The sequence below is a fragment of the Garra rufa genome, chromosome 4, assembly GCF_049309525.1.
Source record: "Garra rufa chromosome 4, GarRuf1.0, whole genome shotgun sequence".
In the NCBI taxonomy this organism is placed as follows: Eukaryota; Metazoa; Chordata; class Actinopteri; order Cypriniformes; family Cyprinidae; genus Garra; species Garra rufa.
In genome coordinates this window covers 9586772-9600369 of record NC_133364.1, presented here as the reverse complement: position 1 = coordinate 9600369, position 13598 = coordinate 9586772, and the positions used below count along the sequence as shown (strand labels likewise).

At 30.9% G+C, this 13598-nt stretch overlaps 1 protein-coding gene across 3 annotated transcripts in view; it reads right to left on the bottom strand.

Annotated features, from left to right (window-relative positions):
• Positions 1 to 297: 297 nt before the first annotated feature.
• ninj2 (ninjurin 2) overlaps positions 298 to 13598 on the bottom strand; it is a 16767-nt gene continuing 3466 nt past the window's right edge. Inside the window, exons 2-4 of one of the 3 annotated variants that reach the window (XM_073838761.1) lie at positions 1268 to 1478; positions 1048 to 1176; positions 298 to 916 (exon numbers count right to left, since the gene is read on the bottom strand). In XM_073838761.1, the coding sequence (XP_073694862.1) occupies positions 906 to 916; positions 1048 to 1176; positions 1268 to 1478 (351 nt within the window). In that variant the 3' untranslated portion in view covers positions 298 to 905. Of the gene's footprint in view, positions 917 to 1003; positions 1177 to 1267; positions 1479 to 13598 lie in introns of all 3 variants that reach the window. The other 2 variants (XM_073838760.1, XM_073838759.1) reach the window with 2 other exon arrangements.

Here is a 13598-nt window from a genome sequence, read left to right as displayed (position 1 = left end):
GGCCTGTTATTACTATTAATGCTGTAGTTACTGTAAGTAAATCCACATGCTTAATTTAATTTACATTTAAAACTTGAAAAGGATTTATTGTTTGTTTGTTTGTTTTCATAACTCATTTCCATTGCGTGTTTCTATAATACATAAATAGTCCATTAGAGGTCAGTAGAGACCTTCTTATAGGCGAAGCAACACACGTGATCGTTGTTTACTGTTTAAAACACAAACACTTGTTGGGTTTCCATGTTTTATGATGATTTTCTACAGAAAAGGTGCTAGAGATCATTTAAGTACATTGACCTGGATTTCATAACAAACGTTTATTAATAATTAGGACAGTAGAAAGAATAACATATTAGCTGATTCGTGTTATTTGATTATAGCTTTCCTCTAGGTAATATAAATCACTAGACAGTCTATGATAAATGTAGCCTGTGTTGTTTTATCAACCTTATTTTTTCGTAAGAGTGGGGGCGGCCATTTTGTAAATTTAACGTGCGGGCTTCCGGTCTCATCATCCAATCCAGCTATGATTTTAGCTGTACAAAACAGCTAGTTTTTTCTGCATGGTGTTGCAAACTGATGTATCTTGCCATGTAATTGTAATGTGTTATCTTAATTATGAAAACAGTGGTTTGTAATGCAAACCGTTTTACCGTTTATGGCACTTTGCTATTGTTCTCACTAACGTATTTTTCTGAAACCGGAAGTCCCGCACATTCGCATAAAACGGCTTACATCCACGATGAAAAATAAGGTAGATAGACTCTTTAATATAGGCTAATGCCCTCCGTAGAAATAAATACAAAAAGACCATAAAATAATCATGTGTCTTCTATAGTATAACAAATATCAAAGCCAGAAGGAGGTCTTCCATGATTGGATAATGTTGACTTTCATCATAGCCATTATTGAGACCCTGAAATCAAACAATATGAAAGAAACAGTCATTTGTTTGTCATACTGTGGCATGCATATTCAACACTGATATTTATTTCTGTATCACCTGTATCTTACAGAGAGGTATAGACTACTGCTTAGGATAGAGACCTGTCTTCTGCACTCCAAAAGCGGTGATGAAGATGTTGATGATGACGGTGAGAAACACCAGCACAGTAGCCACATTGTTTATTATGTCCAGCTTCCTTTGATAGGCCACATCGTTGAGGTTTTTGCGTGCTGAAAAGGGAAGATTGCATGAAATGAAATCACTAAATATAAAATATCCTTACAGGTTTTGTACATAATGCACGATGGATCCCAGTCTCACCCATGTGAACAAAAAGAGCCCCCGCGACCACTTGGAAGAAGAGTGATGCAGCGATGAGGACGATGACAGTGAGGTAGTACTTGAACTCAGGGCCCTGCTCCAGGACGGCTTTTAGCTGAGAGGCGTTTGCCATCAGCAGAGCCACATCCAGCATGCTCTCTGCTACGCTCTTCTTAGTGGCATAATGATTCATGTTGAGAGGTTCTGCAGGCTGAAAGAAAATTGAAATTAAATTAAATAATTTATTTTTGAAAAATAACATTAAATAGCATTATTATTGATCAAGGATTTGTTAAATTGATCAAAAGTGATAGCAAGAACTTCAACTGTTAAAAAAGACTTCTATTTTGAATAAATGCTGCTCTTTTTAACTTTTTATTCATGATAGAATCCTTAAAAAGGAATTACAGGTTCCAAAAAAAATTAAAGCTGCACAACTGTTTTGGCTTATGAAAATTCAGCTTTACATCACAGTAATAAATTATATTTGAAAACATATTAAAATAGAAAACTAGTATTTTAAACTGTAATAATATTTCACAATATTACAGTTTTTTCCTGTTTTTGATCAAGTAAATGCAGCCTTGATGAGCATAAGAGACTTCTTTGAAAAACATAAAAAATCTTACTGATCCCAAACTTCGAAACGACGGTGTATTTATATAATTTATACTCAAAAAAATCTTCAAACGGAACACAATTAAAATACATAGGCTATAATATTGTACTATAGTTTAGTTGAATTGTAATCGACATCCTTCATTAACTATTTCTACCAATAGATGGCAGCAGTTCACTATTATTTTTAAATCGGCAATTGTTTTCTTTTTAAAGCAACAACCTGGGGGCGCTAGATATCCTTGTTTACATATTAATCGTTTTCATTTTAGTAACAATTATTACTATAACTATTTAACTAGAATAACTATAAATATTTAAATTCCAATATGTCTCTTCAAAAAAAAAAAAAAAACTAATATGGAGCCTATTTTGATGCCAAATATACACTACCGTTCAAAAGTTTGGGGTCAGTACATTTTTATTGTTTATTATTTTTTTATTTTTTTTAAAAGAACTTAATAATTTTATTTAGCAAGGATGTATTAACGTAATAATTAAAAGTTTATTAAAAGCTAATAATAAATAATTTACATTGTTATAAAATATTTATATTTTGAATAAACACTGTACTTTTTAAACTTACTTTTTAAACTTACTTACTTTTAAACAAAAAATATTTGGCAGCACAACTGTTGATATTATCCAACATTGATCATTCTAATAATAAATCAGCATATTAGATTTCTGAAGGATCATGTGACACTTAAGACTGGAGTAACAGCTGATAAAAATTCAGCTTTTCATCACAGGAATAAATTCTATTTTAAAGTATGTTAAAATAAAAAAACATTATTTAACTGTTTTTTTTCTGTATTTTTAATCAAATAAATGCAGCCTGGATGAGCATAAGAGACTTCTTTAAATACTATTACAAGTCTTACTGACCCCAAACTTTTGAACGGTAGTGTATATCAGCGATGTAACATCATTTTTTGTTCTTAACCCACTAAACCATTTTAAAAAGTCATCATCCAAATCCTTTTTTCTCTCATATTGTGTTTCTTATCTACCAAGATCTTTTGAAACCTATCTACCACATCTAAAAATCAACCCAACACTTCCTATGCTTCTTCTTTTTGATCTTGGCTCTCTTAACACACCCTTATCACTGTCTGCAGGACCTGTTAAAGACATGTAGGCTGAGAGAGATTGCATTTACATACATGTGACCCTATATAAGCTCAAGAATGTGTCCTGACACTTATCTACATCAGAACTATATGTTCTGTTGTGCGTCTGCTGTCATTCACACTGTCCCGCCCCTTTCAAACATACATGTTTCATACATGTGATGTAACATAAGAACAGCCTGTTTTGTAGAAAAAAAACCTGAATCCCCTCCACCAATCACGGCGCAGCAAAACTAAGACCAGGCAAGCGTCCAAATACCACACGCACAGGCCCACTGTTTTCCTTAATGATGGGGAACGTTTTCCTTTTTTCTTTTTAAAATAAACACCATGGGAGAGGTCAGGAATATTTTACATGTGGGGCCAGTGTCGCTGGCCCACAGGAAGTCCACCTCCCCACCCACTCATTGGCTGCGCTCACGGCCAATAGCAAATGGGAACGGGCGAGGAGGGTTCACTCAAACAAATAACTTTCTTTGCTCCGTCTTCTTTTTACTCCTCTTTTCTGGGCAACCACATCCCACAACACGTGCAGATACAGGGGAGGAGGGTCCATGTAAACATTCAAAACCCTCTCTATACTGCTCTGAAAACACCTCATTCACCACAGAAATGAGAGAAACACGCACACTATATACATACATACATATATATATATATATATATATATATACACACACACACACACACACACACACACACACACACAAATTGTAGTCTGTTACTGATTCCAAATTACATGACAAAAATTTTAATTGGTAATGTAATCAGACTACTTTTAAGTTACTTTTGACCTTAAACATTTTTCACATTGATAAATAGGATAATGTTGTACCATATTAAAAAAAGGCATTTTAAAATAACATCAGTCAAAACAAAACACTTACTAAAAAATGAAGTATTATATTTGTTTACTGTTAGGTTATTGCTATTGTGTGAATAATATGTAATCATGTAATTATTAACTACATATTTAAAATGTAGTTTAATCTATAGTATATTAATATATATTAAATGCACAACACATATACATTTAAAAATATCCTGTAAATGACACATACTAAAAATATTTATTAAACTGTTAAACTGTGGGAAAAAAATGATAACAGCAATTTTACAAAAGTGTTTAACAGAATAAATATAAAAATGTTTTGTAATTATTATTTTTTTGATTAGATTATCCTAGTTTTGAACATTTCATATTTTATATTTTATGACAGATTTCCAATGTGTTAAAATGTAAAGTAAAATATTAAAATATATACATTAACACATTAGAAAAATCAAACAAATGAATGTTTTAGATGACCTTCATATAACAAAAAAGAAAACAGCTGGAATCTAGTAGCAATAAAACCAATTAGATACAATTTTATTTTTATATTTTTTATCTTCACTTTTATTTCATTTAAAATGTTAGTTATTTTGTTGTATTTTTGTCATTTAAGGTGTTTTTTTATCTGTATAGTAAAAATCTGTAAATTATTATTATTTTTGTTTTAATTAATAGTTTTAATTTATGTAGTTTTGTTCATTTTAGTACAGTGTCAGTGTTGCTATTTTATTTTGTTTTTATTTATTTATTTATTTAAGTAATGAAAATGTTTTTTAATGGTTTCAGAAAATAACCCTGGTGCATATATTTTATCTTATACAAGGAAACATACAAAACATGCAGAAAAGCACCTTATCAATGACACAGGAGTTCAATATCAGGTTTTATTAATTATACTTTCTCATGAAACTCTTAAAATAGAAAAAAACTGAATAAGGACACCAGCACTTCCCACATGTTGTGGGAAACTGACCAACTCTCGTGATTCTTAGTTTAGTCTGTGACTTAACTATCAATTTGAAGACAGGAAATGGTCAAATTGCTGGACCGCTGGGTCAGATCCATCTCGCCCTCTACTTCCTTTCTCTAATCTATTCATTTTGAAGTTATGAGCCACTCACCTTTTCAAACCAAATGCACCATCGTATGAACTAAGAATAAGTTGTGTTTACTTACAGTGACATAATCCTGCTCATTTAAAACCTTTAAAACAAAGAAAGCATTGGAACGTTTTCCCCTAAGCCTTTATTAGTTATGAAAGGTTCTCATAAAAGCCCTTTCCTCTTGACTGCGGTATGGGGTGTGCTGTAAAACAAAGGTCTTTTTGTCTCTACGGGATTCATGTTACGATTATAAAATTGTGCCATTTTATGACTACAAGGCTTTTTTGCTGTCCTGTGCTCTGACATGCCAGGATAATATTAGAACCGGTTTATACATTTTAGTTGATATGAAAGCTACTGTACTTACTGACCTGAGGCAACAGTGCAAAATGAGTGAAATTTAAAGCACTGACTTTACCATTTCAGTCTATGCACATCTATAAAACACAGACTTCCTTCCTGTCGGACACCCTGAGAGTGAGTTATTATGTATAGCATGACCTTTGACCTCATATTTCTAGGCCTTAATTCTGAGCAATAAAATATTTGGCTTTAAATGTACCAAAATGTCACATGTGCAGTTACATAAGAATATGTCAGAAATGTCAGAACAGCCGCTACATTGCAACATTCGGCATCCATGTTGTCACGGCAACCGGGAATCCGTGTAAACAGAGTCGGTAAAGTTATATGTTGCCTCAGAGCTTCCAGAGGTGAGCCAATCAGGACCAGGATGCATTGACGTCCTGGCCAATTAGAGAGTGAATGGAGCTTTAGGAATGTGTTGACAGGTCAGTAGGGGCCCGGGGTATTCTGGGAATGTTAAATACAGTAAACCTCAGTTCCCCAGCAACTGTAGGGGACAAAGAACACATGGAGTATTACAACATATTTGCTAAAAGCATTACAAACATTTAAAGATGTCTCATTAACATCTGAGAAAGTCAATATTTCACATGTATATTGCGTGCTAAGTTTGTTTAGGCAGCCTTTGAAATATTTTTCTGGAAAAATATATGAATGACTCAAGATGAGAAACATACATTGATTACTCACCATGTTGTTCCAAACCCTTCAGGAACACAAATTAAGATATTTTCTGATTCTGCATAGACAGCAATGGAACTGACACGTTCAAGGCACAGAAATGTAGTAAAAACATTGATAAAATAGTCCATGAGACATCATTGTTGAATAAATTTGTTATTTTTGTCTTCTTTGCAGACAGAAAGTATTCTCGTAGCTTGTATTTCATCAAAAACATCTTCATTTGTGTACCAAAGAAGAATGAAGGTCTTAAAGGTTTGGGTGAACTGTCCCTTTAAATCTTGCTACAAGTTACTTTGTTACCAGTAGGTGGCGACATGTGACTTGTTTTTCTAAGTAAGTCATTTGAATCATTTGTTTTTTGCTCTTGAATCATCACCTGATTCATTTAAACACAAAATACAGGTCGCATGTGCGGGCCGCATATGCCATACATCTCATTTAGAAAACAACTTTTATATTCCAAAGTAAGAAAGAAATGAGCAATTTACACCTCACAAGTAAAAATAAGACAGCCTCGATGATGTACTTTACGTTGTTGACAAACATGACACAACGCCTTTCAAATAAGACACTAAAATGACATTATGAGTGAGTCATTGAATTATTCACTCAACCCGTTTGTTCGACAACAAAAATTCATTTAAGAACAAAACATCACTGCTATTTGTTTGTTTGGAGATGCTTAATGATTCATCCTGCTTTGTCTTCGTTTGAAACTGTTGAAATTGAGATTTATACATAAATAATCTGAATAAATAAGCTTTCCATTGTTGTATGGTTTGTTAGGATAGGACAAGATTTGGTCGAGATACAATTCTTTGAAAATCTGGAATCTGAGGGTGCAAAAAAATCTAAATATTGATAAAAAGTTGTCCAAATGAAGTTCTTAGCAATGCATATTTCTAATAAAAAAAATAAGTTTTGATATATTTATGGTAGGAAATTTACAAGATCTTTATTTAATATCTTAATGTTTTTTGGCATAAAAGAAAAATTTATAATTTTGACCCATACAAGGTATTTTTGGCTATTGCTACAAATATACCCGTGCTACTTAAGACTGGTTTTGTGGTTCAGGATCACATATATGTAAACTAGCAAAATGGAAGTTTCAATATTCTTGTTTGTAGTGAATGCTAAAAGCCTACATTGTACTGTAGCATAGCGTTATGTGGTAATTGTTTTACAAAAACCACTGAAGGCCTTGTAGTTGATTGCTTAAGCATACTAAAGTATAAGTCTATGCCTGACCCTCAAGCTGTTGTTTATTCCCCCATTGAGAAAATAAGTGCTTGTGAGAGCATGTTTAACCGACTACACATGGACGGGTTCAGTCTGTATATACCAATAAAACGGGGCCTTTTATCACTGACAGCGTGTCTGCATTTGTGCAATAACAGATTTCTTTTCTGTGTCTAAGTGAAGTTGTCCGTGGGGCGTATTGCGGGGCTGTTTGGATTTAAAGAGGGTCACGCTATGTTTATGATGACAGTTGCTATAAACACTGGAACATCTTCACTTCATATCAAACACGGGCAACGTGGAGGCGGAGGGGATGTGATGGGACACACCCCTTCCTTGCCCACTGAGCCTGCGGGCAGCTGTCACACCTCCTGAACCCTGTGACCTCACACACACACACACACACACACACGCACACGCACACGCACACACACACACACACACACACGCACACGCACACGCACACGCACACGCACACGCACACACACACACACACACACACACACACACACACACACGCACACACATGTTGGGTTTACATGTTTTATGGGGACATTCCATAGGCGTAATGGTTTTTATACTGTACAAACCGTACTTTCTATCGCCCTACACCTACCCTACACCTAAACCTAGCCCTCACAGGAGATTGTGCACACTTTTACTATCAAAAAAACTCATTGTGCATGATTTATAAGCCTGTTTCCTCATGGGGACCTGAGAAATGCCCCCACAAGGTCAAAATCCACTGGTATTCCTATCCTTGTGGGGACATTTGGTCCCCATAATGTGATGAATACCAGGTGCACACATACACACACACACACACACACACACACACACACACACACACACACACACACACACACACACACACACACACACACACACACACACACACACACACACACACACATGTTGGGTTTACATGTTTTATGGGGACATTCCATAGGCGTAATGGTTTTTATACTGTACAAACCGTACTTTCTATCGCCCTACACCTAAACCTAGCCCTCACAGGAGATTGTGCATACTTTTACTTACTCAAAAAAACTCATTGTGCATGATTTATAAGCCTGTTTCCTCATGGGGACCTGAGAAATGTCCCCACAAGGTCAAAATCTACTGGTATTCCTATCCTTGTGGGGACATTTGGTCCCCACAACGTGATGAATACCAGGTACACACACACACACACACACACACACACACACACACACACACACACATCCTCATGCCACATCACTCACATGATCATAAAAATTCACAAACATTAAAAGTAATTATAAAATAATATAAATAAATAAAAAAACATTATGCATATATAAAACAAAAAACTATATTTATTGATTTATTTATAATTATTAAAATTATTCTTGTTATAGTAAATAAATAAATCATTAATATTTTAATTATATTATATTATTATATCAATAGCAATTGTTATCATCATCATTTATTTATGTGTGCATTTACTTTTAATAAATTTTATAATAATGTTTAATAATAATTGTTATTGTTGTTATTATAAATAAATGAAAAATAAATTATCTAAAATTAATTAATTAATTAATTATAACATCATCGCCATTTATGTATGCAATTATTTTTCATTTATTTATTTATTTGATCATTATTATTATTATTATCATCATTATCATTTATTTATTTTGTGAATTTACGTTTTATTTATTTTATTAATATTTATAATAATTAGTATTGTTGTTATTATAAATAGATGAAAATAAATAATATCAAATAAATAAATCAATAATTAATTAATAATTAATTAATTAATTAATTACAACATCATCATCATGTATTTATTTATTTTATGTGAATTTGCTTTTCATTTATTTTATTTTATTTATATTTAATAATTTTTTTATAATAATTGTTATTATTTTTGTTATAAATGAAAAATAAGTATTTCATTTATTTTATTTATAATTAACAATTTTTAATAATAATTGTTATTGTTGGTATAAATAAATGAAAAATAAATTATACCAAAAAATATTTTTTAAATAAATAAATGAATGCATATAGAAAAACTAACAATAAAAATATTTATTTATAATTACTTATTCTTGTTATAGTAAATAAACAAATTATTAATATTTTAATTATAATGTTATTATAATGTTAGTATATATAATATTAATATATAATAATATTATTAATAGTAATAGTGATAATAATAATAAGTATTATTATTATTATCTTTTCATTTTATGTGTATTTACTTTTGTATTTATTTTTCATAATAATTATTGTTGTTATTATAAATAAATGAAAAATAAATTATACATAAAATTAATTAATTATATCATTATCATCATCATTTATGTATGCAATTTTTTCATTTATTTATTTGATTATTATTATTGTCATTATCAACATATTTTTGTTTTCTGTGTATTTACATTTTATTTATTTTATATATTTATTTTTACTAATTATTATTATTATTATAAATAAATGAAAAATATCGTCACCATTTTATTTATGTTATGTGTGTTTATTTTTTATTTATTTATAATTAATTATTTTTCATATTAATTGTTATCGTTATTTAAAAAAATAATTGACAAAAAAATAAATGAATTGTAACAACAGCAACAACATCATAATTTATGTATGCATTTATTTTTTATTTATATTATTATTATTTCTTATTATATGTCTCTTGATTAAAATATTTATTCAAAACAGTTCAGATTCATTCCTCTAGAACACAGGTCTTTAAAAGGACACATTGAAGCTGTAATAAACTATTATAAACTCGCTAAGTAATTTGCTTACAAACAGTCTGTCACCTGCACTGACTTCCTGGCACTGTGACTCTCCAGTGTGTCACTTCTGCTGCTATTGTGTTCACATGGGAGCTTGTGGACCACTGTGTTGTTTTCACACAGGCAGAGGAAGGGGTTTGTGTATTAACTGTGTGGTTGACTTCATTTGAATTTGTAATGCGGATGTGGCTAAGTAGAGGCTGAGAAAAAAGTAAATTTAGATGCAGAAATACTGAATAGAAAATAAAAAAACACCCTTAGTTCTTCTTTTGAGGTGGTGGCTCACCAAATACACTACAGACCGCTCATGTTAGACACCACATCAGACATTTGTTAAACAAAGTTAAACCCAGTTTATCTACCCACAATACCCCTCTGACTACAAACTGACTAGATTCCCTTTTGGAACCTTCGTTTTAAAAAGTGTTACAATGTAACAATCTAAAGAACATTTCTCCACAATAAAGAATCATTTGTGTAACAGAAAGTTCTAAATGGAACCATAGGTGCCAATAAAGAACCTTGTATTTACATTTCTGCTTTTAGGAGATATATTTGAGGTAAAGACACAAATGAGACCTCCATGAGATGGAAAAGCAACCTCTGAGCAATAAACTCATCTTCTGGGTAGCATAAATACACACACACACAAAGAACAAGACTGTGTAAAGCTATAATGGAGCCCAAGGGAGATGTTGCTCTTCAAGAATTCATACTCGTATCATTCCTGACCCTGTCATACCGATGTGTGAGGAGTTGGAGAACAGGAAATGTTTATTTGACACTTTAAGCTTTGGGATAAAATTCCTATCTTCGCTTTCCCATGAACCCACCAAACATTCTTTATATTTCCTGTAGTGACACAAGGACGAGTAGATGATCAAATACGCTGCCCTGCTGGCTTGTCATTGGAGTGACTACATAATAAGAGCGAGTGTGTGTGTGTGGATTAAACTATAGTTTGGGGGCAAAACTGTCCCCAAAAGAGCTTAATCAGACCAAACCGGCCTTTGGGGACATTGAGGGACGTCCCTCAACTGAAACTCACTTGAAACTGTGATTTTTATTTTATTTTATTAATTTATTTTTTTCTTAAATTAAAAATGTAAATGAAAAAAAAATATGTATTTACATTTTATTTATTGATTTATTATTTTATTGATTTATTATTATTATTATTATTATTATTAATTTATTTTTGCATTTTGGGAATGTGTTTGTGGACTTAACTATACTTTTAGTTTTATTTATTTGCATTTTTACACTTTGGGAATTAGTGTGTGGATTTAACTATAATTTTAGGCCAAAACTGTCAAAACTGTTTTATTTATTATTCTTTTGTTGTTTTGTTTTGTTTTGTTATTTAATTATTTTAAATATATTTCATTTATTTAATTTTTTTTAGTCAGATTCAGCTCACGTTTAAGTACTATATTAACCTAAAACTATAGTTATTTATGTATTTTGCATTAATATTAATTTTTTTGCATATTTATTATATATATATATATATATATATATATATATATATATATATATATATAATTCCTATAATTTTAGGCCAAAACTGTCCCCAAAAGTGAGCTTGGGAGACATTCACAGTTAGTTTTTTAATTTCATTTCATTTTTTTTCTCAGAATAAAAATTGTACATAAAAAAGTTATATTTTGTCATTTTTTGTGTATATACTTTTTAATTGTTTTGAATAAAATTTATTTTTAAATTAAATGTATTTATTTATTTGTTTATTTACTTATTATTTTTATTTAGTTAGTATTTATTTGCATTTTATATATGTATTTATTTATTTGTTTTTTAATTAATTTATAATAATAATAATAATAATAATAATAAGCACTATTAATTTTTCACTTTTTTTTTTCATTTTTATTTTAATTTATTTATTTATTTGCATTTTAATCATTTTAGGCCAAAACTGTCCCCAAAAGTGTGCTAAATTAAATTTTTAAATAAATAAATAATTTAAGAATAAAAAAAAAAATCTTTCTTTCTTTCTTTCTTTTTAGTATTTTTTATTTAATTCTTTTTTTTTTTTTGCATTTTTATTTATTTTTTTATTTTGCATTATTATTTTATTTTTTGCATATTTATTTATTTTGCATTACTATTATTATCTTTATTTTATTGTTTGCATTTTTGCACATTGTCATTACATTTTGTTTATATATTTTTTCAGTTTTTTCAACAAATATTTTGGGAATGTGTGTGGACACACAGTCATAGGCTATAGCTTTAGGCCAAAATTGTCCATAAAAGTGAGCTAAATCTGACCACAGCTCCCTTTGGAGACTTTCAGGGACGTCCTCAATTAAAAACCCACTCATATAATAACACCAACTTCACATAAAACCAATTTTATATTAAAATAATAACAATAGAAGTCAGTTTGTCCTCATTTTATGACTATGAGTGTGTTCTGCTGGGTTTTATGGGGATACGGCGACACAGAGCTGGACAACTGGGGTGTCAGTTCTATAAAATGGGTCATGATGTTCGCCGTTAACCCAGGACGAGTTCAGCAATGACCCACACACACTCATATAGCCTCCAAAAATTGCTTCAGAAATGACATGCAGAATACACAATAGCCACACACACATACAAGCTGTCCTCCTCTGTCCTTTGATAAACAGTTTATCTGCGGCTCGGGGCTCTCTGTCCTTATCTGTCCTGGAAACAATAATAAAGAGAGAAAAAGGGGGAGACCGAGTGTAAATGGAGGAGCAGAGGATGTGTGGAGCAGGTTCCTGAGCTCAGGGTGGAGGTCTGTGTTTGTCAGTTCAGTTTTCCAGCACCATCTTATCACCCTGTTTCATTCCTCCCTCGTTTATTCTATATCTCCCCTGAGCTCTGTCTCTCTCTCTGTTGTCCCTCCCTATGAAAACATGACCTCAGACAAACAGGACTCGAGCAGACCGAGGCTCTGGTGTGATGGAAACTCAATGTGCCCACAAAAACATCACACAAAGCTTGGCAGTGTTTCGTGGCATGAAGATGTTAAGGAGTATAATTTAATTAATTTAATGTAATTTCATTTCACTTAATTAAATGTATAATTAAATATATTTTTTTATTATATTATCCATTTTTATGCTATCTATTTGGTTTTTAGTTTGCATTTGTGGACTATGTGTTGCTGCTTAGAACCTTGAAAATATATTAGGTGGCTTAATTTGAGTGTATTTAATGTACATTTTTGTTTAATTTAATGTAAGCAAATATTTAATTGCTCAGTTGTTTTAATGAAACAATTTCATTTTATTTCACTTTATTAAATACATTTAAATCTATATTTATTAAATGTGTTCATTGCATTTGAATATTAATTAAATATATATTTTTAGATTTTGGAATTTTGCTTGATTAATTCTGAAATAATTCATGTAAAACAGTTTAGCTATGTGTTTTAATTAAGACTATTTTTGGTGTATTTAATATAAAATTTGATTTATTAAATTATTTATTTATTTAATTTATTTATAATAGTATTTATTTTATGCAAGTTTATTCAGAGTACATTTAATAAAAAGTAAATTT